General features: G+C 36.9%; 1 protein-coding gene across 21 annotated transcripts in view; it reads right to left on the minus strand.

Annotated features, from left to right (window-relative positions):
* The window catches only part of Csp (Cysteine string protein), a 99383-nt gene that overhangs the window by 18534 nt on the left and 66347 nt on the right, over positions 1-14502 (minus strand). For 9 of the 21 annotated variants that reach the window (XM_069300815.1, XM_069300811.1, XM_069300819.1 and 6 more), the window contains 2 exons: positions 13327-13383; positions 10089-10249 (listed from right to left, as the gene is read on the minus strand). In XM_069300815.1, the coding sequence (XP_069156916.1) occupies positions 10089-10249; positions 13327-13383 (218 nt within the window). Of the gene's footprint in view, positions 1-6910; positions 6966-7087; positions 7137-10088; positions 10250-13326; positions 13384-14502 lie in introns of all 21 variants that reach the window. The other 12 variants (XM_069300826.1, XM_069300820.1, XM_069300817.1 and 9 more) reach the window with 5 other exon arrangements.

Below are 14502 nucleotides of genomic sequence, written 5' to 3' on the forward strand. Positions count from 1 at the left end.
GAAGAAAGGATGCGATAATGTTCGAAGAACCACACGAGGCGGACACTGACCGTACATTCGTAGAGCATGCCGATGCAACTCGTCAGGGCAACAAGACGAAAATTCTTAGGGGAGAACCCAAACCTTCCGAATGGGAAGAACAACTGCCACAAGGGAATCATTGGGGAGAGATGATGTCTTCCAAATACAATTTTAAGTAAACAGTAAATACCGAAAGGTACTCTGAGGGAGATAGTGAAGCATCTTATAATGACTGCCCTCCAAGCTCGCCGCAGTAGAACCACAGAGGGACAGAGCAGACTGGAGTTCCGAGAAAGAGTGATAGAAGAGAAAAGATTGTTATAAGGGAGCTGGAGGTGGGTGTGAAAGATCAAGTTACAAGACTCGAGAAGGGGCTTACAAGAAAGGAAAATAGGAGATGGACACTGGAGCTAATGGCAGAAAAGTGTAGACCCAATGCAGTCACGACCAACACCGGATCTGGAACGACAGAACCATGGAGACGAAGGAATGGTGATAGGTCCGGAGCAAACTTGCCAGCACTTATGGATCCTCTTCCAGATTTGATGGTGAGGGGTGTCAATCGTAATGGTGGAGACAAGGGATTGTCAATTCTCTAATTTAGCAGTACAGATGGCCCAACAGACCACCACACTCGCCTTCCAAAACAAAACAAGAATCAGGAGCCAGTCAGTGTCTATCTGATGATCGGTCTCGCTGATCACCCTGATGCCCCTGTTACCTAGCAGTAAATAGGTACTTGGGAGTTAGACAGCTGCTATGGACTGCTTTCTGGGGGTGAGTACCAAAAAGGAGGCCTGGTCGAGGACCGGGCTGCGGGGACGCTAAGCCCGAAATTATCTCAAAATAACCTCAAGAAGAAGATAACCTCTCTTCCAGGCTGCATGATTACAACGTACAGCCTGAGCAAAATATGTATCCTCACTTGAGCTGTTTTCTACCACTGGAGGCATAGCGAGGAGGGCAGCATTCAAGAGAGTATTGTGAGAAAGAATGAGGGCCTACAAGAGGAGCAGGTTGGACAGGATGGAGAGAGCATGAAAAAATCCCAGCCATGAAATCGCTATTGAGGGAACGAGAGAGGATGGCAGAAAGAGAAGAGGATGAGAGCATCACCCCAGAGGGCATGCCAACAGTTAAATTCACCAAAAAGTAGCACTGGCTCTGGCAAGGAGTCCAAGAGGCTTTAAAATCGGAAAGAGAAAGAGGAACATTAAGGGGAAAAAGAAATTGGAACAGACAGCGTACCATTTACCTACAAAGATGGGAGCAAGTAATTATCAAAAGAAGGCACCAAGCTGGAGAGACTGTAGCATTATTGAAAAAATACAAGCAGCAGAAGAATGAACCTTTGACGGAAAAATAAGAAAAAAGAAGTAACATCATTCCAGATCAAGAGCAGTAAAATTAAAACCAGCGAAAGCTAGATGGGAGGAAAGAAAGCCATAATGGCGGAAGAAACCAAGGTGAGACCAAGCATAGGCTCCTGGAAGCAGACATAAAGTAGTGAAAATTGAGAAATCAGAAGTTGAGTTCAGAAAAATTTGTAAATTACTACTGTTCCATCCATTGAAGGATAAACATAGGAAAGAACAGAAGGCAAGAATATAAATAATATAGAAACCCGAAGGCAAAGGAGGATCAGAAGCATGGACAGTGAAGTCCAGGTGTGGTAGAGGTAAATCTCTAGAGGTAAAGAGGTAGAGGACAGTCTCCGTGGTGTAGTGGTAAGACACTCGCCTGACGTTCCGCGAGCGCTATGTCATGGGTTCGTATCCTGGCCGGGGAGGATTTACTGGGCGCAATTCCTTAACTGTAGCCTCTGTTTAACGCAACAGTAAAATGTGTACTTGGATGAAAAAACAATTCTTCGCAGCTGGGGATCGTATTCCAGGGACCTGCCCGAAACGCTACGCGTACTAGTGGCTGTACAAGAATGTAACAACTCTTGTATATATCTAAAAAAAAAAAAAAAAAAAAAAAAAAAAAAAAAAAAATCCATCGAGGAGAGCAAAATTGAGAGGGCAGTAGAAAGAAGCAATGGCGAACAAATAGGGTCAGGAGAGGGCGCTGGGGAGGGGGGGAAGGGAAGCATCAGGAGAAAGCTCCAAGCCATTACAACTATATAGCACTCGGAAGGGGTCAGGATAAGGATAAGGATTTGGTGTGGGGACGGGGGAAAGAAATGGTTCTTAACCACTTGGATGGTCGTGGATTGAGCATCGACTTACAGGATGCGAGACCGTGGCTCTACCATCCAGTCCAAATGGTTGGGCGGTGGGTAACAATGGGGAGGGGAGTGGCAAGGGTTGGAGGGGGAAGGGGGGTGAGAAGTGGCAAGGGTTGGAGGGGTGGGGAGGGGGGGGGAGGGGGGGGGAAGTTACAAGGGTTGAAGGGACAGGGGAGGGAGAATGGGGAGGAGAGTGGCAAGGATTGAAGGGGGGGGGGGGAAAGAGTGGGGAACATCGACAAACAGCAGGAGCACCTCACCAGCGACAGGATCAGAGGCAAGGGTTATGGGACCATCCATAGGTAGATTAGTCAACTCCACTACTGGGACAGGAGAGGCAGGAACCAAGACAGAGAAGGACAGTGTGGAAAGGTCAGAAGCCTTCTTACTTGACAGGGAGGAAGAAGAACCAGGTTTCTGTTTCTGAGAAGGCCGAGAAGAAAGACTGTCAAAAAAGGGGAGGAGGAGAAGGAAGAGGGAGAGAAGTAGAGTTAATCGAGCAAGGAAGAGATGAACTGGGAGGGGTGGAACAGATAGATGGAGAAGGAAGAGGGACACTGGTGGTCACATAATAGACAGGAGGAGTGGGAGCTGGTGGGCCTTTCAGGGTCCTAGGGTTAGAAACCATTGGAGAACGAAGGACGGGAAGGAGGGTGGGAAACTGCAGTGACGCAACATACGAGCACAAGTAATGGAAGTGTCAAGATGATGGACCTGGTGCTAAGCCTCGGGGAAAGAAAGACGATCATGATGTTTCAAAGAAAGGACAGCCTGTTTAAACTTATAATAAATGCACAATTGAGAAAAGGCAGGGTGGGCCTCCCTGCAGTTGATGCAGCAAGCCAGGGAAAAAGAGCAATCAGCACGAGAATACCTGGGATCACCACACAAGGGGTACCTCACAGCTGCAAAACCATGTCCAAACTGCCAACACTAATTGCACAGGCGAGGAGAGGGGATGTACTCCTGAACAGAGCATCAGGCAACGGCAAGCATGACTGAAGACGGGAGGGTCCTACCATCAAAAGTTATCTTCACAATATGAAGAGAACAAAGACGATGATCACGAGAGGGACGAATAAAGGAGTCAATCCTCTAAGAGACAGGAGATATGTTTGAATAACAGATTTCACACCTTTATCAGCCAGTTCAATGAAGTTGATACCAACATGACTAGGTACTCAAACAAAGTTCTACTTGTTTGTATTTACTAAAAATATACTGTACAGGTAATGCTGAATATCCAAAACTATAGGACTGAATAGATAAAAACTCAATAGCTAGCAATAGCTTTGCATTAAGAAGGTGCTAAGCGCAGTAATGCCTATAGTACTTTTACAGAATATTCAAAAGTTCCTAGATATTCAGGATGCCAATAAGAAAGACATAATACAAGCAACACACGACAGTCTTAAATCTGTATTTAAAGGAGGTACAGCTAATGTTGGATCAAGAAAGCAAGAAAATTTTCTTTCTAATATTGGTCAATTTTAGAAAGAAACCATAAATTTGAATCCATATGGGAAAACAACTATGAGCACAATTAGTCAAATCAGTTTTTGAGTTTTGACTAATTGTGTATCAAAAACTCTAATCTATTTTGTGCATCAAAACAATTCAAACAAGTGATCGGTGCCGAATTCTAAAATTAAATACTCTTTCCATGCAACCATGTAATTTAAGTGGTGTACACAAATGTGTTTTTCTTTCAAGTGCAAATATTGTGCCCGTGCTTTGTCAAAGCCATTGCATAACTACAATTTGAACAATGATCAGCAATGAATAATTATCCACTCAAATATTTTAGAGGCATTTGAGAATAAAGTGAATCAGAACTTTTAATTTAATGAATGGTTTTATGGGCACCATAATTGCTAACTGGGAAAAATATGACCAAGAACAGCACTATGTTCCATTTTCTGTTAAATTTCCAGGCATTGCAATTAAAAATTTATAATTTTATGCATACAAGTTATCATGGTAAAGCTTTGGTTAAGCCATATAATGAATTGCAACCCATTGCAGTCACCAAAATATCTACAATTACATTGCAATAATTGGTAAGGATTATCATCTGTTTGGTATGCCTGAATATTTACTGTTGCTATAAAAGCCCCAATTTAAGAACAAACTTGATAATTTTAGAATAAAATTGGGGGATAACACAATTTTTCTATACAACTTTCTTCATATGTGATCACATGAACATTATCATTTTCCTGTTTATATATGAAATTAACAAAATGAAGTAACAATGAGATTATTAGTTGTAGTAAATAAACCTTTGGCAACAACTGTGTTGAACAAAGTGGGGGGAACCATCTTTAAATGTTTTATATACATTATCACATGTACTTTTATCCTATGATTTTATCATCAAAACAAAAGCAGAGATGCTCTATAATTTTGCATTAATTACAGCAGTTAGAAAAACTCCGCATAATAGAAACTTTTCCTAACGGATAGAAGTGATGAGATTTAAGTCTCCCAGTCTTAATCACTGGGAATCCAATGATGGGATGACAGTCCCAATTAATCCCTAGGAAGGAGACTGCACTGTACAACAATACCTTTACTCTTCACATAAACTAAAGGCAAGATACTATAAAGTCTCATTACTGTAGTCAATTTCTGTGCTACTCAAAAGTAACTTATACAATTGTCAAAAAGCAAACATGATGTAAAGCTCTTAAGTCCATTAAGGGGCCCAGTGCATGTGCACCGAAACTTCCTCACACTAAATTTTTTTTTTACATAATCTTCGTGGTAAATGCTCCAACTTTTAATAATAGATCAACATCATACCATGGAGAAAAAAAAAATCAAATTTATATAAATATCTTATAATGTCGCCAATTGTTATTTTATTCATTACGGTCTCAGAATGGCTTATAACATTCATTCTCCTCTGATGAAATTGTTTAAGAGTATAGTTTACTGTAAAAAAAAAAAAAAATTGAATGTGGCCATCCAAATATGTGCCAAATTTATACGCATAATATTTATAACTCCAAATGTTATGGCTTTATGATTAAACGATTCAGAGGAAACCCTAGAACTAAGAACTTTGCACATAATATGTAAAAATTATGACAATCAGTCAGAAACTGAAGTTTTTATAAGGTCTCAAAAGTTGAAAATGTTGGTCATAGAGAAAAATGCATTTAAATTTCTCAACAATGAATATAGCACTTCTAATTGATGACATATCTTGTAAGTTTTAATTAAGATTGCTGGGCATTCGATATCAAAAGTATCCGATTCATCAAGAATGCTATCGAGGGACAAGTAACCGTGGGGAACGGTTGGAACGTAAGAGAGACACTCGTCTTGGAAGTCAGGACATTTAACAAGGTTATGCACAACTGTAAGAGGGACAATGCCGTTAGGACAATAAGGAGCAGGATGGCGCTCGATTAAGTGTTTGTGAGTTAAGCGCATATGGCCAATATGCAACTTTGCCAGAGCTGTTTCCCACTGCCGGTTACAGTCATAGGAAGAAGACCACAGGGACACACTACTCTTAAAAGAGTACGCAGTTTGTTACCAATAACAGAAGACCAACAACCCTGCCAACGGGCAAGGATGGAGGAATGAATAAAAGTTGGAATAAGGAATACCTTTATGGGAAATAGGACAAGTGTGGATAGCTTCCCTAGCAGCAGCATCCGCACACTCATTTAAAGACACCAATATGGCTGGGAGCCCAGTTATCCCTTCCTCGAAAATTAAGAAAAGGTGTGCAGCACGGGAAGAATTGTAAACTTTTGCTGAAACAACTCACCCAAATCAAGCTGCAGTAGGCCGTTACCTTAACCTTTTCAACGACACTGTGATGCATCACTACAGACAAATGTTAAAACGAAGGGAAAAACAAGTGTCACTAGACAAATTTTTAGTGAGACAAACTATCAGTGAACCACAACCAGGTCCTAGTGGTATGCAGGCAAAACATAGGAGAGAGTGTACCCCAGAGAAACCATCACTGCCTGATGTTACTGTTTGGCAGGGGAGTCCCCTTCCATTATAACACCTCTCCTCACCATCTTCCAGATGCCAACAGGAGTCATCAGTAAAGATAAGTAATAACATGTACATATTTTTGTAGTGAAGATCTGGGTGAATTAGGTATAAAATTATGAATTAGGATTAATTCATTTCCCTTTATTTCTTATGGAAAAATCGCTTCGACTTACGATACGTATCTGGGAACGGATTACCATCATAATCGAGGCCTCACTAATATACTAACTCATAATTATATGTGAAATCTGGTCCTCAAGGTGGCACCAGCTGCATATCCATTTTGTAGGCCCTCCTTACTACTTGTCTTCTTTGTGCGTCGGACAGGTGCTTGCATCTCTCTAACCCTGATTGCCAGTAAATTGGAGGTGTTACCGTTATTATCAGTACCGGTTGCTTCCCGTCACACACGCATTTATTTAAAAAAGAATTCGTAAAAAAATTATTTCTCAACATATTGGGATGAAATTTTCACGATGCTGATGACAAATAACTGGAGATTTGTTTAAATTTTTCACTATATTTCATATTTTGAAAAGCCTCCACGTGCACTGGGCCCCTTAAAGAGCAGTTACGTAAAGTGGAAAAAAAAGAAAAAAAAAATACAAATGGACAGATTTTTATTAAGTTACTCACTGTCCAAATCTCGTAATTGCTTTAGAAAATCTACTACAGTACTACTTCTCAGCAACTGAAAGAAATACAATTAATAACAAATCATCTGGGTTAGTAGGTATGGGAAAACTTAAGCATCATTTTATGAACACATTCAGGTTAGTAGGTACAAGGGAGAACGTAAGCATCATTCAATACCTGCTACCGAAAAAAGGAAACTAGGAAGCACTGCTACCTGCCCGATGGTCTGAGAAGATGAAGTAAAAGATTAGACCCATGCACATTACTCACATTTTAAAAATTAAATTACCAAAATGTGACCTCATCTGTCTCTATAGATTTATAGACAAAAAAAAAAAAAAAAAAAAAAAAAAAAAAAAAAAAAAAATGACATGAAAACACTTACGTATTAAATACAGTGAAAGCATAAAACTATAAATCTGCTAAAATTGATATCTTGATTATATCAATAAATATTAAAAACAGGAGCAATGCAAATGCAGCCAATTTGTAATAATGCTGTAAAAATTTAATTTGAGAATGGCAAAAATAATCTACAGAATAAACCTACAAACAAGACAATTTTAATACTGTATATAGAAGTATATACAGATTTCAATACTGTACATGGTACAGTATAAAATAATACAGAAGGATCCTGATTTTACATTAGAGTCATTCATAAGACTGTGTTCTTTGATGAACAATTTGACAATAATGCTAAAAATTCATGCAGTCAATTATGTAACTATGTAAACCACAACACTCGATAATTTGGATCCTGAGATGACAAAGTTAACAATTTATCTAAATTAAATTATGACAAAGTTTAACGTTTAACTATTTTTGGTTACTGCTGTCAAAAGTTACATGCTACATGGCAAGGAGATAAGACATACATTATCAGTTTGAATTGAATATCTTTGATGGTGCCTGTTACACTGTGTTAACAGAAATTGGTTCGAACGCAAACTTTCAAAGAGCAACAACAAGTGGTAATGAGATGAATAATTTTATAGTACATAGGATAGTTTTCAAACCTTATCAAATGCACTTAATCCATGGAGAATGATGCCTATTAGTCCTCAAAGATGTACATACAGCATTCATATCCAATGCTTTTATTTACACTATGAAGATTACAGAGTGTAATTTAAATTCATCATACAAATGGTGTGATACATGAATGTGGACTTACGACCTCCTCAACTTTATGACTGCTGATAATTTAAATTCTTCTAAAATCTTATACTAAAATGAACATGGCCCAATAACAATAAGGACCTTCCTTGTACCATCTTACACATTTAGTAATAAATGTTAAGAGATTCAAGCTGATCTGCAAAAGTATTCTCCAAATATCACACATTCACCAAAATAAATAAAAAAAGTACTCCCCAATAGGAAATCTCTAATAAATGATGCATAAGAGCCATATAAAACCAACAATAAACCAACCTGAGCACAGCTAACATTACCAAGCATTAATTCCTTCTACACATTAAGCAACAAAGGATCCCCAGAGGTGGCAATCCATGGAAAGCAAGAATTATGAATACTGTAGATAAGCACTTCCTTAGACATTATGCAGCCAAGGAGATGGGGGAGTGGAAAAGCCAACAACCCTAAATGATTTCACCAAGTTCACCAAGAATGAGGTGGATATCAAGAGGATAGAATACAAGGAACCAGTGGGCACCAGTGTACTGGGTTAGTGTTCAACTGTATAGTTAAGCTGAAGATTGGGACAAGAGCCAAGAAAGGACAATAGAAGCAAGCATCAAAAGATGCCACTAAGCTAGGGAGACTTTGTAGCACCATCTGTGTCACAAAATATTCAATACTGTACTAGATACAATTATAAGAACACAAGGTGACATCAAGGGTATGGATTCACCATGGATTCTATATACAGAAAAGTGACCCAAATGAACATTTGGAAAGCAAGCCTTACAATCATCCTGAAAATCAAGATATTCAGCAAGGAAATGCACGACTAAGTTGGATAATGCATTTCAGACAATAGGGAGCTGGGCATCATTCCGTGAGTTACAAACAACAAAGAACTTATGATCTCAAATGATCTCAAAAACTAGATCGAATGCAAGCTTTCCAAGAGCAACAACAAGTGGTAATGAGATCATTACTGGTGTGGTGGACGAGTAAGCCCGACAGCCATAATCGAGTTTAAACAACAAAAGAGAATGTAAAGAGGAGCGTGCGTCTATTAGCTCCCAAGGAAGTACCTGTATGGGACAAAACCTTAAGTAAGTTAAGGTTTTTAAGGGCATTAATGGCCTATGGAAATTCCCATGTGGTTGAGGAGCATTCCATGTCTGCTATCAACCAGGGTTAGGCACCCAGAAAAGTAGGCATAACAAAAATCCCACATGGTAAGAAAATTGCAACCGAAGACCGAATAGAGGCAGAACTCACCCAAGGAAACAAGCAAACGTCATACACCGCTGCCACACCACTTGTCCGCTCAGCCCTTCCCTCCCTGGGAGGGGTATGGGGGAGCCCCAGACCCCCCACGCCGGCTACTCACACCTCCAGTTCGGAGGCTAAGCATCAAAAGCCAAGCGAAACCGCCAACTGGAAGGAGGGTGGGTGCCAGGGAGCCTCTGGGGCTCACCCAGAAAATGGCATTTCATTATATTCAATGCTGGTTACATTCAATTGCATACTATAGTACAAAATGTGTGTGTATTATGTATGAAATGTATTTTGAAGTTAATATTTTTGGGAGTGTGGAACGGATTAGTTCAATTTACATTATTTCTTATGGGGAAATTTGTTTCGAGTTACAACCCGTCTCTGGGTACGGATTAAATTCATAAATGGAGGTACCACGGCACCAGGAAGCCTGACGACTGATTGGACAGCACTAAGGGCCCGGGTCCGATCCTTGGTGGAGACGGAAACAAATGGGCAGTTTCTTTTACCCTGATGCCCCTGTTCACCTAACAGTAAATAGGTACCTGGGAGTTAGACAGCTGCTATGGGCTACTTCCTGGGGATGTGTAGTAAAAAAGAGGCCTGGTCGAGGACCGGGCCACGGGGACACCAAGCCCCAAAATCATCTCAAGATAACCTCAAGAAAACTAACCACTGTATATGAACATCAATGAATATAAAATATATTTGTCCATGAAATACCAAGAATTTAACTAGCATTTTACAGAATCACCATCCACACCTGGTGTATAGGTTGGCTGATTGCTCGTATTAAGGGAAGTGCTTTCATTGGCTGCTCCACCCATGGCAAAGGGATTAGTTGGGTTTGTGGATGTAGGCTGTGGTGGAGGCATGGCAAACACTGGTTGACCACCACTACTTTCACCAACTCCACCTGGTGCCCTAAGGAGGAAAAACACACAGGTCAGTGTAATATTTAGTATGTCAAATGACTTTGGAGAACTGCTAAGTTAATAGTGAAGCAACAAAATCAATTATGACTTAGGTCAGTACTTTAAATCATAGCAAGATAATAAAATATAATGTGCAGATATATCACAGTTAAGAAAAAAATTAAAAAAGTATCAATATAGACTTAATGATCTTTAATAGTTCATCCTCACTCAATGGTCTTCAAATTTAGAAAGGTAAATTCCAGTCTTGAACTTGTAAAAAATACTAAAACAAGTCACATGTGCAAAACTTAACAAAACCATTTCATCCAACAACCCACACCTGCTGCTATCACATTTTTTTCAGTGGCCAATGAAGTAATCATGCATAAAACATATAGTGAACATTTTGTAACAAAAGAAAAATATTCTGCTACATGCCACAAAAACTTGCAATATCTGAAGACTGAAAAGAAGACTTGCATATAGCCTTTCAAACAAAATAATACTAGAACTGTCATGTCATACTAAAAACAAAATTAAGTAAATAAAATGTATTTACTTATAAAAATACAGTATGTATATTATATACTGTGTATTATATATATATATATTATATATCAATATATATAATATATATATATATATATATTTTATATATCAATATATATAATATATATATATATATATATTATATATCAATATATATATATGTGTCGTACCTAGTAGCCAGAACGCACTTCTCAGCCTACTATGCAAGGCCTGATTTGCCTAATGAGCCAAGTTTTCCTGAATTAATATATTTCCTCTAATTTTTTTCTTATGAAATGATAAAGCTACCCATTTCATTATGTATGAGGTAATTTTTTTTTATTGGAGTTAAAATTAACGTAGATATATGACCGAACCTAACCAACCCTACCTAACCTAACCTAACCTATCTTTATAGGTTAGGTTCGGTTAGGTAGCAGAAAAAGTTAGGTTAGGTTAGGTAGGTTAGGTAGTCGAAAACACATTAATTCATGAAAACTTGGCTTATTAGGCAAATCGGGCCTTGTATAGTAGGCTGAGAAGTGCGTTCTGGCTACTAGGTACGACATATATATATAATATATATATATATATATATAATATATATATATATATATATATATATATATATATATATATATATATATATATTTATATATATATATATATATATATGTATATATATATATATGTATATATATATATATATGTATATATATATATATGTATATATACATATATGTATATATACATATATGTATATATACATATATGTATATATACATATATGTATATATACATATATGTATATATACATATATGTATATATACATATATATTATATATATATATATATATATATATATATATATATATATATATATATATATATATATATATATATATATATATATATATATATATATATATATATATACATACACACACACACATACACTGTATATATAATTAAATACTGTAACTAGTTCATAGGTCAGCACCAGTAACACATGAAAGCTTCAATAACTCAGCCCCAATTATAAATTAAAGCATTCAGGTTGCATTATTTGCTTAATAAACAGCAGTTTTTTCCCAGATCCATTCCTTGCATGTTTTACTTTCTATGGCTGCATCTATACTAGTAACACAGTACAGTATATGCAACACATTAGAATACTCTAAAACAAAAAACTTGTTTACCACAACCCATTTTCCTTATTTGCTCAGTTTTCTTTGTACAAATTTCAACTACTTAACCCAAAAGATGTTCAATTAAACAACTTTTGACCTAATGTTATTTACATGGTTTTATACATGACACAAACAACTGATGTTGGCTCACAACATGGCTAAGGCCACAGTCACTCTTAATAGATAATGATGCAACAGTTTTGTTCTCTCAAACCTGTCCCTGCAATATGTCTATACAGTACATGTATAAACATGAAAAATGTTAGTTTCACTGTCCAATACAGCATGTGTAATCCACATCCTCCTGTCCAATTCACACACATCTCATCCTTACACTTTTAATATTACTGTAATTTCTTTAAATGGTACTACAAGGAAACTTTGTTCAAATTTAATTAATTATTGTGGTGTTCAGATTCTCTTGGATGATGTCCTTCCAAATCAATTTAATTTTTAACTCTGAGATACATTACAGTGATAAGCTGTTTCAATATCTCTGAGAACTTGATAATTAAATCTTTTTATATTGATATATTGATATTATATTGATATACTTTATCAATACAAGTCTCTATCCAGTTAAGTTTGGATATTTAACTGTAATGGAACATTTGTACTTAAAACAACACAGATGTCACTATATTTCCAATATGCCTTATTAAATTGTGGCTGGGTTTAGGGACAACAGAATTAAAGTACAGTATAGTATTTACACTGTAAAAGCACAGTTGTGCAAGAACTAAAAACTGACATTTTAATTAAGTTTTATTAAATCTGCTAAATTATAAAGATTTACCTAATGCTGTGTCATGAATAACTCATTCTTTTTCCAACATTTTAATGCACAAAACAATATAAAATAGCAATTGCACTCTAGACATTCACCAATTAAACTTCTCCAGATCTTCCAGGGAGATCACAGGTATAATCTCTCAAGGCAATTTACCAGCGTGTATAACATGATGCACCAATTAACTTCTAGAGGTTATGGAAACCACCTGATGTAATTCTCTAGCATACACGTTGGACATTTCCTAATGTAATTGAATGAAATTTATACAAAGTTCGGAAATGATACCTACAAGTACCAAAGAAATATCAAAGAAAAGTAATATAAAATTTGTCATTGTTAGCATGGGTGTTACAAAATATACAATGTATCATGTTCTAAATGATGCAGTAATAATCAGGCATGATGCCCCACAGATGCATATGGGTGGGATGTCTGCAAGCACACTGCTATTGCCTTTAGTAAATGAATAAAAGAATAATTAAAGAAAAAAATAAAGAAAAATATCAACGCCAATCCACGAGCAAATATGTCTAAAAGCTCTTTTAAGGAGATTTGGCAGACAGTTCAACTACCTGAAGGGGTTGGTAGATGGTGAATTGCCTTTATTCTGGTTGAACATCTCTTGTTTCCTGTAAATTCAGCAAGATAATGCTCTCACTCCAGATCATACAATGGTGCCCAAAGAACTGCTTACTAATAAAATACTAACCTTACCACGTGGGAATATTTCTCAAGGTTGTACAATTACAACTTTAATGTTGAATTACTTACCAGAACACATGTTAGCAACACAAAACTGGTTTACCACTAATTAAAACAAAGCAAACAGGATTTTTTTTTTAATACAGTAAAAGGTTAAAGTTCCTAACATATGAAATGCTAATATCAAATAAATATTTCTTTTGCATGATGAAATTTAATTTATTTCCCATACATCATTCACCAAGCATATGTAGACATAATAAAACTATTAAGCTTTTCAAAGACTGAAATTTAAAGCCATATATGTATTCTCTCAATTGTAAGTACAATGCATAAATAAGAAAGTATATTAAAATTGCATCAACACAAAATCACCCATTTCCCACTCTCATAGGGTAGGGAGGCATCAACTTTCAAGAAAGAGAGAGCAACAATTTAGTGAAAGGTTATACTGTATATACAGTAATACCAAAGAATATCATTTGTTCATTCATCATTTCATTCACACTACATGTATACAATACTGAACTTTATATAGCTAGCACATTACATTTTCCTTCTTTAAACTTTCTGCACTTTAATTATGTCCCGATTAATTCTTCTTACATTCTATATAGCAGTATGAACCTGCCTCTGCTTTCTTGGGGTCAGCCCCCAAGATCTGAGGCTATATTGACCTATAATGGAAAGAAATTCTTTGCTTGTGGAAAGCAAAGGTCACCATTCCACAAGAAAAGAAGACTGTTTAATGATCATATGTCAGTGTTACAGATTTAAGGTCAATATGATAAAATTCCAAAGGTACTGTATCTTAGAAACACCTTGTTTGCTCAATCTTTAAGAATTTCAATCTCCAAGTTGATATGATAAGACATTCAAAATAATGTCTGGATACCTGTCAAGGGGAAAGGAAAGCAAAGGTAGGCACCTGTTCTTCGGAAAGGACCAACAGTCCCAGTCCAAATTCTTGCCTCAAAATGGACTGATTGTCCCAGTCACAGCTCTTTAGGAAGAAAGGAACCACGACCAGCTTGGTTTTTAGCCTT

The sequence above is a fragment of the Procambarus clarkii genome, chromosome 44 (assembly GCF_040958095.1).
Source record: "Procambarus clarkii isolate CNS0578487 chromosome 44, FALCON_Pclarkii_2.0, whole genome shotgun sequence".
Taxonomy (NCBI): Eukaryota; Metazoa; Arthropoda; class Malacostraca; order Decapoda; family Cambaridae; genus Procambarus; species Procambarus clarkii.